The sequence below is a fragment of the Lissotriton vulgaris genome, chromosome 3_1 (assembly GCF_964263255.1).
Source record: "Lissotriton vulgaris chromosome 3_1, aLisVul1.2, whole genome shotgun sequence".
Classification (NCBI taxonomy): domain Eukaryota; kingdom Metazoa; phylum Chordata; class Amphibia; order Caudata; family Salamandridae; genus Lissotriton; species Lissotriton vulgaris.
This window is the reverse complement of record NC_141689.1, coordinates 1,535,676,156-1,535,693,023: the sequence shown is the minus strand read 5'-3', so window position 1 is coordinate 1,535,693,023 and position 16,868 is coordinate 1,535,676,156. Positions and strand designations below refer to the sequence as shown.

Below are 16,868 nucleotides of genomic sequence, written 5' to 3'. Positions count from 1 at the left end.
TTGGTTAATTCCATAGGCCCCGAACGGTAAGGGCCAAGGATGACGGTCGGAGAACAAGAAGATAGAAAACTCTGCAGAGCCGAATATCTAAGCCCAGCCACCTTCAGTCTCCTGAGCAATATCTGGTGTGAAACTGTGTAGAATGTGGCTGATCGGTCTAACAGCACAGAATCATAGACTGGCCCCTATCTAGGGCCATCCTGATGTTATCCGTGACTGCAAGCAGAGCTCATTCTGTGCTGTATTTGGGCCTGAAGCCTGAATGAGAGGAGTCTAGGCAACCGGCCTGTTCGACATGGTTGGAGAGGTGTTTATTTATGTGCTTCTCCAAAAGCTTGCTCAGGAAGGGAAGGAGCGAAATGGTGCGGAGATTAGAGAGATCCGTTAGGTTAGTGGAACCTTGTTGTTCTTGCGGATAGGAATAACCTGTGCTGCTTTCCATTCTGACGGGACATGACCCTCTCTCAGTGAGAGATTGAGAAGACCCTGAATGAGAGGAGACAGATGGCAGGCCAGAGAGGTAACAACTGTGCCCAGAATGGTATCTAGGGGGGAACCTGATTTTACCATTCGAAGAAGAGTATCTACGTCTTTCAGTGTCACAGGAGGAAAACTCTTTAGCAACCGAGAGGTTGCCTGTACTGGCAGATCGGATGACATAGAATCCGCAGGCTGGCTCCCTGACGGGACTATTTTTTGGTAGAGGAGCTCTATTTTCTGTGAGAAGTATTGGGCAATATTGTTGCAAAGCATTTATGTAGGGACCTCTAAATTCTCACAGGCTTTTGGATTAATAAAGTATTGGAGGATACGGTATAAAATTTTGGGAGCTTTGCCAGCCTGGGCTAGTTGAGATGCAATGTGGGCTTTACACGCAGCCTTTATGTTTCTGTTGTAGCTAGACAGAGTGGCCAGGAACCGGTCTCTATCTCATGCCCTGCACTACAGACAAAGGAATGCGTGGTAAAAAATGTAGGGGCTGCAACCCCATGAAATTGTTTAGTTCCTGTGCTTGTTCTCGAACCTGCGGGGATGTGCTGCTGCTGGGGCCTAGGGTGGACCGCCATGAGGGCTTGTCTTCCTGGGCCAAGCATTGCCCCCTTGATCCCTAAAGGAACTTTTTGCTTGGACTTTTGGTTTCTGTGGATCCTCCAGGAACTTAGAGGACTTTGGCTGCATCTGGGGCACTGTGAGCGCTTTCTTTTAATTTCCCCAAGGAAGGGGAGAGCGTGGGTTGCAGAGCTGTGCTGCCCGTCACTTTAGAGGGAATTCCAGCGTGAGGGATTCCCCCGTGATGCTGCTCTGGGAACGGGAGCCCACCCCACATTTTGAATAGGCGCATTACGAATGCCCACTCTGCTTTTGTCTTAGTTAAACCAGGAGCCTACCCCGTATTGCCGCAGAAGGAATCCAGGACGCAGCAGCGCGACCAAGAAGTCAGGCACATCTGCCTGGCCTGGGCAGAGCCTGCGGCTGAAAACCAGAAGTCCGGAGCCTCGCGGACTCCACATCAAAGTCCAGGGTCCAAGGAGGGGGCCTGAGTGAAGTGAGGAGAAGCGGCCAAAGCAACCGATGGCAGCGCGGGACTCCCGTGAACGAGGGAAGTCCCACGTTCAGAGGACATGCTGGCACTGGTTGCGGTGCTCCAGTAGTGAAGGGAGAGCCCCGCAGATTGCTGAGCCGCCCTGGAGAGGGACCGGGCAAAAAAGAGCAGAGTCGTCAGCCCGCATGCCGCCAGGTGAAGAGAGAGCCCTGCCCAGCGTAGACTGGAGGTGTCTACAAAGAGAGCCCAGTGAGTGGGGCTACATTGGGGCTTTCCTTCGAGCAGTGAAGGAGACCGGAGGAGTGAAGAGAGGTGAGCCTCCCCCACACAGCCCGGTGAGTAAGGGCTCCATGTTTTCCCTTTTTTTTTATTTGTTGAGCAGACCCGCCATTGCGGGCTGCTCCAATGAGGGGCATCTTTGTTTCTAGGGCCCAGGGTGGGGGCCGAGGGCCCGTACCTCCCTTTGGCCATTTTTCTACAGCTTCCTCGCTTGCTAGAGGGCAGCTTCACAGATGGGGGCAATTTTAGTTAAGAATGGCCCCGTGGGGCTGAAGAGGCACGGATGTGCCAGGGCCCCTTCACTTGGTTTGTTCTCAGCTGCACCCCACCAGCGCTGGGAACTGCAGCGTTTGGCGCATATTTGAATCAGAGTCCATGGGTGGGACAGGAGAGGGAACAGTGGTGCCAGACCTTCTTTACTTCACAGCTGCATGGCAAGTAGCGTCAGCAGCTATGTTTAGGCCACCCGTTCTTTGGGGGCATTTTTGTAGGAGATAGGAGTGAGATACACTCCTCTGCCCCAGCGCAATTGCGCACGTGGATTCTGCTGCATCGGCAGCCGCCCTGACATTTGGGACATAGGGCATTTGAGCCCCTCTGAGAAGGCCAGTTGGCCTGGGGGACTGGGAGGTGAATAGGGCGCCAGGCCCTAAGGTGATTTATGTGGTGCTAGGAAATGTGATTCGGGTCCTGAGATTTATGCACCGTGATTTATGCCTCTAATGTGGTTTAGGTTTATGAGGTAATTTGCATTCTATGATTTATGTTTAGGAGGTTATTCCTTAATCTAAGAGTTCTGTTTATGTGCTGCAGTTACTATGTTCACTGAGAGATGGTTCTGACAGTGGTCCAAATGGCTCAGTCAGGTGTACATAATCCCTTGTAGATATTACCAAGTTCCAGGTGGCAGAATGTATATTATGTGATTACTATTCTAATGTATTATGAGAATACAAAGGCTATTTTTGATATAACCTTGTGTGGAGTTCCTTTTGTGGTGTACCTGGTATGTTGTTGCTGTGTGTGCGTGTTGCGCAAACGCTTTACACATTGCCTCTGGGATAAGCCGGACTGCTCGAGCCAAGCTACCAAGGGAGTGAGCAGGGGTTATCTTTGGCGTGTAACTCCCTTGCCCTGACTAGAGTGTTTGTCTCTGCCTGGCTTTGGCGCAAGCCTTAGCCAACCAGAGATCCCATTTCTAACAGGGATAAAGTTGGACAGGGCAATAACTTAGATCAAGCCGCCCTTAAAGAAACATGGGAAAGCAGACACTGGGTCCCAAAACTACCACACACTCCAACACAACACGGGTTATAGGGAACTCAGCATGACATGCAACAATGGGGTATATGAAAGAAATGCACGGATGGACACAAGTTTATCATGGCAAGGGGGCACATGAGCACCACAGAAGCAGCAACCACACCAGCATCCACTTACATAAGGGCATCCCTAAGCCAACCGCTATGGTTGCTAAATCAACTGGATTAGCCAGCATCATTCCTTTGTTGGTAAAGGAAAGGATTTGGATGAAAAAATGTATTGACATCTTTTCACAGCGAGAGTTAGAGGGTTTCGACTTGGTTAACCACAAGAAGGAAAAAGACAAGAAAAAATTGAAAAGGGTAGGAAAGAAAGGAACATAGGAATTGGTTAGACACATTTCGGGTCATGGTATGTATTATTGATGAAAGATTCCCTCAATGTGCATCAAATCCATGGAAGAACTAATTTAAAGCTCTAATGGCCCAAAAAATGTATAGGGCCAATGCCTTGCTCCAATCGGATCAAAGTTTTATATTTAGGACAAGTATTTCCCTAACAGGAGTGGGACCATGAATATATGTCAAGCTACATGCACGAAAAATACCAGCCAGGGAGGAGGTCACCAAGCACAAGCAGCCATTTCAGGCCTACAATGCTAAAAGCAACAGATTCAAGCCAATAAGAAAGCGAAAGTCTAACGGGATGGCGAGGGATCTGGGGGATAAAAGCAATATTACGGTGTTTTGACAAGGGGCGGCTGCTCTTGGAGACCAGCTTGTAAGTTCAGGCAAGTATGTATCACATGCAGAGGAGGCAACCCCCTATTGCATGGCAGGAAGAACATAGGGATCCTGGAAAAAAAAGGCACAGCAAAAAAATGGCGAACAATCATTACTGCGCCGGCAACACTACGCATGGTTTTACGTCGCATGTGTTACAACGCATGCGACGTTACCACGCGTGGACATTGCAACGCATACCATTACATCGCATGCGCTTGCGCATGCGCGTGCGATGTAACGGCGATACTGGAACCGGGAGCAGAGACGGCGACGCTGCACAGGAACCGCGAGGAAACACAGGTAAGGGTATGTTTAAAGGTTTAGGTTTAGGGCTTAGGGTTTAGGGTAGTGTCAGGGGGGATAGTGTATAGTACTGTTTAGGGGTTTGGGTTAGTGTATGTTACTGTTTTGGTGCTTAGGGTTTAGGGTATAGGGTAGTGTTAGAGGGTGATAGTGTATATTATTGTGGAAGAGGTGTGGCGCCGCGGCCAGGGCGACTGACACTGGACGCTGGGGCTCACGGTTGATCCCCGGCTCCGGCAGCAGCGGTCTGCCCAGCACCATGTGACTCTGGGCAATAGCTCGCTTAATCTTCCCAACGGCCCCCAGCGTCGGGATGCCTCCGGGTAGCTGTGGGCTTTACAAATACTGGATTTACATTTACATTTACTGTTAGGGCTTCGGGGCAGGGGGTCGTAGACTATGGTAATGTTTGAGCATTTAGGGTCAAGGGGTTTTTATTTAGGATGCGGGGAAATGGGGTCCGTTGTAAAGGCATTTAGTATGCATGTCTAAGGATATCCGAACTAATGCCATACATTGTAATAGCATGCGTTGTGACGTACATCGCAAACTAAAAACCGCGTTGTAAAGGCATGCATTGTTTTGGTTCGCGATGTATCATCATACATCCCCAAAAAATAGGTCCTCACGCATGATCCAGACCGAATTAAAAAGAAAAATGCGCATCTGGCAATTGAATTTAGCATGGCATTCACAAGGTGAAATTAAGGCAATTACTCAATAGTACCTCAGGTCAGGGAGGAAGCCACTCTACTGGAACGCTTTAAGATAGCTTGCCGCATTCCTTACAGAGGCCCAAAAGGCAGTAGGGGTAGCAGAGACCTCAAATTGGTGGCATAAGTATCGGATGTGGTCAAGAAAAAGATATTAAAGGAGATCAAGCTAGGAAGGGTACAAGGCCGTTCACAGATCCCTATGCCAGAATTTGTGTCCCCACTACGTGTTGTCCCCAAAAAAGACCCAGGGCAATTTTGGATGATCTACTACTTCTCATACCCAGTGAGATTCAATTGATTATGGTGTAAATCAAGATACCTACTCTGTATCCTACACTTTATCTGACGATGCAGTTTATGTGGTGAGAGCTGCAAGTGCTACAGCTCTGATGGCAAAGCCAGAAATAGTATAAGCCTCCACCTACTACCACTGAACCCGGATAAGGGGAGATTATGGGAGATACAAGAACTTCTGGGCAAACTAAATTGTGCCACCAAGATCATTCAAGTTGGAACTGTGTTCCTCGGAAGGTGAGCACAAATCATGCAAGGGTTCAGCAAAGGGCACCACCACATAGGGCTTAACTAGGGAGTACACAGGGATTCGCTGGTATGGCAGGTACTCCTAGCACATTTCAATGGGTCTCTAGCAAACATGGCCCTCATTCTAAAATATGGAATTGTATACTGATACAGCGGCAATCGAAGGTTGCGGGTGATGCTAGATTAAGCATGGTGCACCATGAGATGGCTAATGGAATTGAGGGAAAGGGGCATCACGAAAAATATCACTATGTTTGAGGTATTTCAAATAGTCATGGCATTACACTTTAAGAGCCCAAAACTAAAATATCTAAAGCTAATTTTATGGTGAAACAACATTATGGTGCTTCAACTCAAACAATGGTTCGGAAAACTTCTCTCCACTTACTCCAATTAATGAGGAATTCAACCCACCTACAATTATGGTCCAATATTGAACTGAAAGCACGACACATCTTTGGGGTTACTAACATAATGACCAATGCCCTCTCTCTATTTCAGTGATCAAGATTCAGACAGTAGGCAGCATTTTCAGTCTGGGCAATGACCCCATTCCCACAACACCTTTAGGACACTGGACACACTGGTAGAAAACTACCTGCTCCCCAAGAATTTCCCAAAAATAAAGTAAGTACTTCATAACCTTCTAACAGGTGACTGGTCTTAAGGAATTGGATCACGACACACAATGGTCTGGCATGGGGAAACATTTTACTGGTTGAGCTGAGATGAGCAAAAGCAGGAGTTGGGGTACAGGTACAGGTACAGGTCAGGACTGTCACACTTCCGTGAGATCAACCTAGGTTTCGATTCCACCAGAAGTCACTACCTAAAGCAGCCATGAAATGTTGGGGTCGTTTGGAGGCAACAAAGAAGGACAGCTCATGGCCCATTGAATTCTGGCAAACGACCAGCATCGTAGAAGCCACTGAGAACCACTGTTGTTTAGGATTTGAGGCATTATCGTTCAGGATGGCCTTTAGCATTACAATTTAGGGATAATTCAGGGTGTATGAATTGGCGGTACTGAGGGTGGATAGTCACTACTAAAGGGCAACAAACGTACAGGTGGGTGACACAGGGTGGCCTGCAGAAAGTCCAAGACAGACCGGGGTTGAAAGGGGTTGGGAGAAGGAGATGCGAGGCAAACTGACTCAAATAGACTGCACAGAAATAAAAACACAGCCTGCCTGAGATGCTTGTTAACTGTCTACTTATATAAATCAGGCAGTCCCTGGCCCTTCCACTATTTGTGCATTAGGGTGGCACCTTCCTGAGCAGGTTTCAATTCACGGTCATATTGTGCTGCAGAGAGCAGGCTTACCCCCATTACAATTCGGCACAAATTCATTCAGGGTAGGTTTCACCACAACAGCACATCAGTGAGGTTTGACTGAGGAGGGCATCAAACACTGGGTACGTGAAAATCAAAGGCTATGTGAGAATGTATATGCTATAAAATGGGATGTGCTATTAACAGATACAGGGGCGACCAGAGAGAGTGGTTGGTTCATCAGCTACTCCTTTGTGGTGAGAACTCTATGTTGGATGAATAAAGAACGCAGAAGAGCAGACCTACACTCAGCAGACACCGGTGTGCTCTGGCAGGGCTCAACAGGAATGAAGTGGGCTCAGCTGGTCCCAGTTGTGGCAAAACATGAAAAATGCCTGGAACAGACAAAACCATCATCCACTCGGGGGGAGGGGTGATATGAACAGATTGGGTAAGGGACAATTACTGGCCGAGATTTAGAACAGCTGGCCAGAGGTGGCCAAAATCATATGCTGTGTGAAAGAGATTTCTTCTGAAATCATTTCCAAGTCCAACTGGACAGGGCCAGTGGCTCTGGGACAGTGAAAAAATCTAGGAGAAAGCCAAAAATTGCAATGGCCACATACTGTAGGGGCATGGGCTTTGACATCCTTAGGCCTGGGCTTAATAGCCTAAAAATACTAGGGTTCTATGAGAAAGGTGGGTTGCCCTTGAAAGAAGCAAAATTACATATGTAACATAAAAGGTGCCAGGGAGCTGATGCCCACAATTCATGAAAAGGGACCGGGGGATATAGCCAGCATGACAGCAGCGTCACGATAGGTCTGAGCGCAGTGCAACACAGCCAGGTGGAGAACATGCTAAGTGCCCATGACGGCTTGGCCGACCCAAGACGGCAGGCCAAACCATTGTGCACACTTAAGGTGAACATTAACTTTAACATTCTGTTATTATCATTTTATTTTTCCTTTGCACTGCTCCGAGAGTAGTTTGATGACACTCCTCCAACTTAGGGGAGGAACCGCTGCTGCAGTGGCGAGTTGCAAGGAGAGGTGTACATAGCTAAACAGATTTTGTAATGTCTGAAGGGGATACCGCAAATAATTAAAAAGGCCCAAAGATGGAGAACTTTCCTTAGCAGACACACATGAAAAGAGCAGCCTGATGGAAAACTCTGGGAAGTCAAGGTTAAGACTTGCATCTGTACGATTCCAAAGTTTGGATTTACTATCAGGTAATGGGCAAAATCCCATCTCACTAGGTTGGAATATGCTACCAGGGGTGACACTATTCAGAAAAGGGGGTGGTGAAGAACAGAGTGTCTGAATTAAGCAGACCACTCTTACCCAGTCCAAAAATCAGGGCTTGATCCATCACCGTTATTTATCTCACTGCACCATCCCAGCTCAGAACCTGGCTATATGCAAATCAGTCTGTCCCTGGCCCAGTGCATCATGGGAACAGGGCAGACTAAACTACCAAGCCAATTCTTCACCAGAAAGGAGACAAGCTACCGGGGACCGGTTTCTGGCATTTCAGCCTTCTTCGGAAGAATTGGCTTGGTAGTTTGGTCTGCCCTGTTCCCATGATGCACTGGGCCAGGGTCAGACTAATTTGCATATAGCCAAGTTCTGAGCTGGGATGGTGCAGTGAGCTAAAAAATGGTGAAGGATCAAGCCCTGATCTTTGGACTGGGTAAGAGTGGTCTGCTTAATTCAGACACTCTGTTCATCACCACCCCCTTTTCTGAATCATTTTTGTCCACCATAAGCGTGGAAGGGTATACTCAGATGTGAGTCCCTAGCTCATTGCACCATCAGGATTCAAGCAAGCCGGGCCGAAGACGGCTGAAATGCCAGAAACCGGTCCCCGGTAGCTTGTTTCCTTCCCAGTATAAGAATTGGCTTGGTAGTTTGGTCTGCCCTGTTCCCATGATGCACTGGGCCAGGGTCAGACTAATTTGCATATAGCCAAGTTCTGAGCTGGGATGGTGCAGTGAGCTAAAAAACGGTGATGGATCAAGCCCTGATCTTTGGACTGGGTAAGAGTGGTCTGCTTAATTCAGACACTCTGTTCATCACCACCCCCTTTTCTGAATCATTTTTGTCCACCATAAGCGTGGAAGGGTATACTCAGATGTGAGTCCCTAGCTCATTGCACCATCAGGATTCAAGCAAGCCGGGCCGAAGACGGCTGAAATGCCAGTAACCGGTCCCCGGTAGCTTGTTTCCTTCCCAGTATAAGAATTGGCTTGGTAGTTTGTCTGCCCTGTTCCCATGATGCACTGGGCCAGGGTCAGACTCATTTGCATATAGCCAAGTTCTGAGCTGGGATGGTGCAGTGAGCTAAAAATTGGTGATGGATCAAGCCCTGATCTTTGGACTGGGTAAGAGTGGTCTGCTTAATTCAGACACTCTGTTCATCACCACCCCCTTTTCTGAATCACCAGGGGTGACACTGGCATATACCAAGAGAGGGAATTAATAATGCAGCTATGGGAATACTGTGAAGTAAAAAACTTTTCAGAAAGGCAGTTTAAGCAAAGTTTTTCGCAGTGAAACATGGAAAACCTGGAACTGAGCACAACATCCAAACTGATACTGTGCACAAACAATGTTTCCAAGGCTGATTTTGCATCAGTCTCCAAGATGGCAATTAGAATGAGCAGTTGAGGAGTTTCTGAGGAATTGTAGAGAAGCTTGGGTGGTTCAACTATAGATAACTTAAAATAAAAATAAAACAGTTATTTACCTGTAACTACCGTTCTCCAAGGTTGATATATTTAAGATATTCCCATGCTTGACAGCTGGGAGTCTCATAGTGATGTTTTAAAAGCAGTACTAAGAAATATCACTACAAGCAACTTGACTTTAGTTGCATAATCACCTGAATTCCAAAGACCTAAACTTCAAATAATGAGGAGAGAGAACATGGAACTTCACTCCTCTCAGAGTTCAGATGCTTTAACCATACTTCACCTTCCTATAGCACCAGTGTAGAAGGATAACGAAAGCCTCTGATGAGGGAGAAGGGAATGGCACTTGTGAATCTACAAAAGATATTAATAGAAGAGAACTGCACTCACAGTTAACTAACTTGTTTGTTCTCCAGCACAATATTTTTCACAGATTCACTGCCTCGAACTAGAATATCAGGCTGTAAATAATCAATAATCAATACACATAAGAAACATATACAATGGCATCATTAGGTGGGCTCAGCATAAACGAGAAGAGGCTCACCTTCATGGGAGAGAGGATGTAAAACTGCCTGGCTGACAGCTGAATATCTTGAAGAGTCTGTATCCAAGCAGTATTGTTTTGTAAAAGTGAATCAGGAACTTCATGTTGGTGCTCCGCAGATCTATGATAGAGGCACACTAGCATTAAGTGCTAGAATGCCACCTACACCTTTTGTTGAATGGCATGAAACTCAGTGCTTAATTTGAGCAGGTGGTTGCAGGTCAGGCCCACCAGCACTCATTTGTAGGGTCAGGCATTTATAGGGACCATGCTTATTTTTCTCATCAAATATGACCCAGAGCAAGAAAGACAAACACAAAAGGGGTACATGAGGAGGAAGAGAAATATGGAAAAAATACTGACAAAGGGGGAAAGTAGGGATGAAAAAAAGAATCTGCAAGAGTGAGATAAACAAACCGGGACGGTCTGGTGGTGAATGAAAGATGCATGAGGTGAATCACGGATATGCAGCCTTACTATTGGGGCCCCAACCTTCGATAGTGCCCGCCGCGGGCCTCTGAGCAATACTTTGGGAGACGGCCCTTTCATTATTTTACAAATTAAACACTGCTCACACTGTAAATCATAGGAAGTGACCAACTTTGGAGTGTCAAAACACAATAGAAGCAGAAATCCATCTTACTATTCTTTGCTTTGATAGTGATGTGCTCTTTATGTGTGGCTACAAGTAACAAAAAGCAGATCTGACTAACAAAGAAAACTTAGGTCTTATTTACAATTTGGCGGATATCCATTTCTCCTAATTAGAGTGTATATATACCGCCTCTATGCACTCTAAATAGAGTGGATGTAATATCCCTGCTCTTTGGCAAATGTCATGCATCTGCCAAACTCTAAAATGAGGTTCTCCATAAGTCAATGTAAAATCTTAAGCATCTGTGGACAGCTAAGGAATAGGAATTTAGCAAGTAGTACGTTTCTATTAGAGAGTCTTAAGCATAAGTGGTTTGTTAAGAAGGAGGACAGTACGCACCTTCAAAATTATTTTCGATTGACAGTAAAAGTAGTGTCCTTGATGGACATCAATGCTAGAGTGAAGACATTCTCCATCTCACGGCTTTCTCTGCCCATTGGGGCTGCATTGTGCAGCTTGTCTTAATGCGGGATCAGCTTTGGGATGTTCAGCGAGGCATGCTGGGATTTTGATGAGTGCCTTTTTTTTTACATTGAGCCTGGGGCAAATGGTAGATTACGATGATGGTGTCTGCATGATTTTGCCTCTTCCTTTCAGATATGATCTATGATGGGAATCATTTTGATGTTCTGGGTGTCTTTTTGAAATAAAAAGAGGAAACAGTTTCAGTGATCAATATAATGACTCAATGCCCTTTCTACCCAGGAGTGCAATTGAGTTATATTAGCCATATGAGAGTCGGCCTGAGGTGGGGGTACTGGTTGCCAGGGCCACGGTCGTCATACTCCCTCACGGCAGTCTGTGTTAGTGCCAGAAAATCTCCTTTCTCTTCTTCCTCATCCGGGAAATCTGTCTTTACTTGCAGAATGCGGATCTCTGGTCAGAGCAGTGGTGGCCTCCTGCTCTTGGCACCTGCCCCAAGCCTTTCCTCTTTGCTCGAAATTTGGGGGTAACCATTGATACTACTCTTGCTTTTGACAAGCAAGTAGGCAGGACTGTCTCCACATGCTGTGGGGTATTAAGGATCCTCAGGAAACTCGCTCACTACCTCTCCCCAGATGCTCGGACTACTGTAATGCCCTCTACCTTGGCATAAGCAAAAATTGATTCATTGCCTCCAAATTGTCCAAAATGCTGCAGCCAGGTTTGTCGTGGATGCCCCAGACGGTTTTCCGTCTCGGGGATTAGAAAAGATCTCCGCTGGCTGCCAGTGCAGGCAAGGATCAATTTCAAGGTTCTTGTCCTCACTTACCGTGCCCTTCACGGTCTGGGTGCTGAGGACATTGGATCCCTGGTATCCTTCTACACTCCCGGCAGGGACCTGCGCTCAGCTCATAAAAATCTTCTGATTACACCTCGAATTGCCAAGGCAAGGTGGGGAGGGAGAGCTTTTTTCTCCCTTGCCCCCAAACTGTGGAACACGCTTCCCACTAATCTTAAGGCCCAGCCGTCTCTTGTTCTTTTTCAAAAAAATCTTAAGACCTGGCTCTTCTCAGAATCCTACCTGTAAGCTGTTCTCTTCTGGGTTGCTTTTTTGATCTTTCAGCTTGTTTCCACCTTCTGCGCCTTGATGCCCCCGGGTTAAGTAGCGCCATCAAATTTACCTTCATTCATTCATTCAGAATGTGCCTTAGCGGTGGGAATGACTAACGTGAATATGAGGGAATTGTAGGAGGCTGTGGTGGTACTGACTGAGAGTCAGGACCTTGCAGCCCGCTAGTTTTCTTTGCGACACCGTTCAGTATGCATTCAAGAGTGCCACCTCTAGACTTCAGCAACTGATTTGTTCCCACAGACTCATGCGAAGGTGGGAGCAGTGCTGATTAACAAGTTGGGTGTGCTTGCATTTAAAGAACAGTGTTGCCTAAGAAGGCACTGTGGCCTTAAACATTTTGTGGCCCCATGGTCAGGGGTCATTTTCTGCGCTGCCTCGCTCCAGAGGAAGAAACATCAGCAAGGCAGCTATCTTGGATGTGGGTGGGCATAGCTCCTGGCCATGCACAAGACTATAAAAGCAGACTGCATCTGCTGGAAGTTGCCAGTCATTAAGAATCCCAGCCAGTGGTAGGAATCTTGCTTGCTCACTTGAACCTACTCCTGCATTTATTAAGAAGACTGGTAAGATAGGAGACTGAAAACTTTATTCACAAGGAAAAGCTCAAGAAGAGTGGTAAGTGGGTTTTCATAGACTTTGTTTGGTGGCATTTTCTAAAGTCTTGGCAGATCCTTCAAACCCTCATCCTAGGAAAACTTTGGCTACACACATGGTTGTTAACGTTTGAGGACATTTTCTTGAGACAAAGAAAGAAACCGTTTAAAGAAACTGTTTTGAGACAAAGGATTTGGGTTGTTCATGCTTCTTTATTTTAGAGAGAAATGTAAACAGCATCCTTGACTTTGATATCCAGTGAAGGAGCTGGCTCTTAACAACCCGAGAGACAGTCGATGATCATAGACTTAATGGCCTGTACTTTTTTTGGAAGTGTTTTAAAAGAGGTCACAGGTGAACATTAATGTAACTGCCATGTTTAAAGATTGCAAGTGTTATGATAAGGGTGAGTATTAACATTGTTATTGATTTTCAGGATCTCAACTCTCAACAACTCACCTGTCCCCCTCTCAGCAACCCTAGTGGAGGGTTCAGGTCTGCTGCTCCTCACATCAGGTATGCTTAGGTCCTCAGCTGTCTGAGGCAGGAGACTTTACTTACCTTATTGGAGTCATTAAGTGTGCATCGAATGCAACCTACAATATCTAGGCCTAACCTCTCTCCAACAATTGCAGGTTCAATTCCCCTGAGGAGTCCCATCCCTAACCCTCTCCCCCTTTGTCTTGTTGTGGTTCCAGTTAAATCTGTCATCAAAGCGGCCCTCTTCATATATTCTGAATTGTCTCTGGCATTTTGATGTGCATTGGGAGACAACTTTGATTACCTCTTTGGCTTCTGGTCAGATTTTCTGGAGACCTGACAGGGGTGTTCTCATGGGGTAGATGGTGGACTTCTCTCAGATGAAGATGTAAGAGGGACATTTCCCCTCTAGCTAGAGTTTAAGTCCACCCCTTAACTTTCATGGAAGGGTTAAGAAAGGATTTCTCATCACAAAAGGCCTGGTCACAGGTTTTCATTTTCTATAGCAATCTGAGCATTTAGAGCTGGAAATCCAATAAAAAAGAGTTGAGAGAAAAATCTTACTGCAGAGCTCCGAGATGGCTCCCTTCTGTGTGACATGCAGTAGAAATATGAACTATGGTGGCATTTGGGGGAGGGGAGTTCAGTGCACTCATCTCCATTGGTTCAAGTTTGGGTATTTTCTTTTTTGATTTCAAAGAAATTCATTGACATTTTTCTTAACAAAAGGAACAGGGGAAAAACAATACAGCTTGCACATAGTGAAAAGCGGAGAAATAGTATACAAATACAAGTTTAGTTGGAGGATGCTAAGCAGTAGTAAACAGAAATCAAACCAAGATGGGTCACATCAAATCAGGGCTGGTGAAAATAGAATTAAAATAATTAATAAGTAAATAAATAAACAAACAGAAGACAAAAGTAATGATGAATGTTCAGGTAATGTGCTCATGGAGGCTCATCCTATAGCGCCATGGACCTAAGTACTGGAGCGAGTTGCCAACACAGCTCTTTTAGCATACACAGTGACACGGTTACAGATGAGGTGACTGCGGTATTAAATTGGGTGTTTCAAGTTGTTTCCAATACAATTTTGATAAATCATCTTGGAAGGTCTGGCAGGGAAATGAATTAAGCTTGACAATCCGAGAGAGATATTTGTTATAAAAACAATTCTGCATTAGGTGGCCATGTCCTCTGCAATGTAGAATGTGAATAGTTGCAACCGCCATACAACACAAAAAAAACGAAATTACAAACCTTGATAATGTCCACACACCCATGTTCTTCAGCCAATACGGTCACAATGTCATCAACACAGCCTACGACATGATAAAAAAAAAGCTAGTGACAGAGGACAGACACACTTGAAGGCCAAATACATTACAATTACTGACACTTTGGTACTAACCTAATGTGAGGATCAATTTTAGCCGTTCAGCTATTTCGAGGCTGTGAAACAGTTTTCTTCCCTGAAAGAGCAATTAATGAGTTCTGTCAGTCCCATGTACAATGCAAATCACATGCCAACAAAGCACAATTATCAACTTTGCACATTAGTCCCAAGCCTCTTTCTTCCTGCTCACAAAAATGAACAACTGGAGACACTTTGAAGCATGGCCAAAAAGCTTCCTAGAATCCATTTCTAAAAACAAGTGAGGTGGTTTGTAGCAAAAACAGATCTTCAGGCAATTCATCACAGCAGTTAAATCATTCCTCACGTGTTACACTTGCGAACGCAGTATTTGTTCTTGGCGAGATTTGTCCGTACTGCAGGGCTTTGTAAGTAGGTCCCTCAAAACTACTGCTTTTGTCTCTGATCCTAAGCAATTTTTTGGGACACTATTCTCTGCTTGGAGATCCCACTTTGCTAAATATGTTGTGTCCCACAAATTATAAAAATATGCCTAGTCAGTCAATTAGAAAATAACATACAGACCCAACACTAGTACCTTCGTGTCTTATGAAGGAACAAAGTGTAAAGACCTACAACCTCCTTCCCCCTTGCATTGGGTCAGCCAGAAAGTATGCACTTACTAAACTCCTCACAGAGGGCATAAAAGCTTAGTAAGCAGAAAGTTCACTGCTGACGGATGCGGTGACCTGGGGACAGGAGCCAGAATCCCATCAAGGCAGACTCATCCTTCCAAGCTTAAGAGGTCAGTAAATTGAATACCACAAATTGGAAAATAGGAAGGCCAGTTATTTACAGCACTTAGAAAAAGCAGAAGTGGGATATGAAAGCGCTGTATGAAACACACACTATTATTATTATTATAATTAAAGCATGTGGGCAGGAGGAAGGGGGCAGTACAGCCCCTTGAGGCTAAGTTTAGGGAAGAAGAAAAACAAGTTACTTACCTGTAACTTTGGTTCCCCAGTATTTGTAACTTTCATAGATTACCATGCTTTGTATCATTCCCCGTCGTCAGCCTGGGAGCCTCGGTAATTAGAAAAATACCATAGCAGTATATACAAAAGAGAAAGTAAGGCCTAGGCCTCATCTCATTTTGTAGCATATCCACCTCTTTTTGTAAAAGAGAACAAAACTTTGCAGCAACCAATCAGATTAGCCTCACCCCTTAGAACCCTCCTGAGAGAGCCTCAGAGCCTCAGATTTTCATAGCTGTTGTGTAACAGTAAGGATTAGTTACTTACCTGTAATCCTAGTTCTCTTCCAGGGGTATCCTCATCAAAGTCATAAGCATTAGAATATTCCCGCCCATGTGCGGGACCCCGGAAACACTATATTATATGTGCCCCACATATAAATACACATATATATATATATATAAAAAACAAGCAATAGCAGTCAAATCACATTAGAGCTGAAATATGCTGTGAAGAATTTCCACCATACATGAATAATAAGCATTAGAAACAGGAGAAACAACACCAAAGTTTGTTTAGAAATTGTTTTAATGCTCAGAAAGCAGTAGAAATTCTCAGAACTCATTGGAAGCATAGGAAGCTCCCAGGCTGCATTGCAAACACACAGTCTAACAAGACTGAAAAGCTAACCTGTAGCTGAATAGCAAAAAACTGACACTGTGCCTTTAAGGCACTCATGACCCCCTGTATCCCATCATGCCCCAGGAGTGGCAGTTAGGTCAGTTGTTCTTTTCGGAGACTGAAAAACAAACCCAATAACACATAGGTTAACAATATTTCCTTATTAAAGAGTATCCTTTGCCCGGGGAGGCGGGAGGGTTGCTTATGACTTTGATGAGGATACCCCTGGAAGAGAACTAGGATTACAGGTAAGTAACTAATCCTCCTCTTCCAGGGGATCCTCATCAATAGTCATAAGCATTAGAATAGAATAGCGAGCCTCTCCTCATCCCTGCGGGCAAAGGAAAGATAAGACAGAAATCTCATCAATAAGCGTGAGTAGACAAAAACAGACTACCCAAACAGATTCCTCAAGGAGGCTTGCCCTACTTGAGTGTCAGTCCTGGAATAAGAGTCGAGGCAGTAATGCCTCGTAAAGGTATGCACTGATTTCCAGGCTGCGGCCTTGCATATTTCTGACATGGGAACGTCATGCAAGAAAGCCACTGTAGCCGCCTTCCCTCTAGTGGAATGCGCTTTTGGAGACATCAACAAAGGTTTTCCTGCTAGTTGATAGGCCAACTTA

General features: G+C 45.4%; 1 protein-coding gene across 1 annotated transcript in view; it reads right to left on the bottom strand.

Moving 5' to 3' along the window:
* The window catches only part of TBCK (TBC1 domain containing kinase), a 1,513,148-nt gene that overhangs the window by 1,098,684 nt on the left and 397,596 nt on the right, over positions 1–16,868 (bottom strand). The window contains exons 7-8 of the mRNA XM_086962029.1: positions 14,643–14,703; positions 14,492–14,553 (exon numbers count right to left, since the gene is read on the bottom strand). Coding sequence (XP_086818155.1) covers positions 14,492–14,553; positions 14,643–14,703 — 123 coding nt within the window. The remainder of the gene's footprint in view (positions 1–14,491; positions 14,554–14,642; positions 14,704–16,868) is intronic.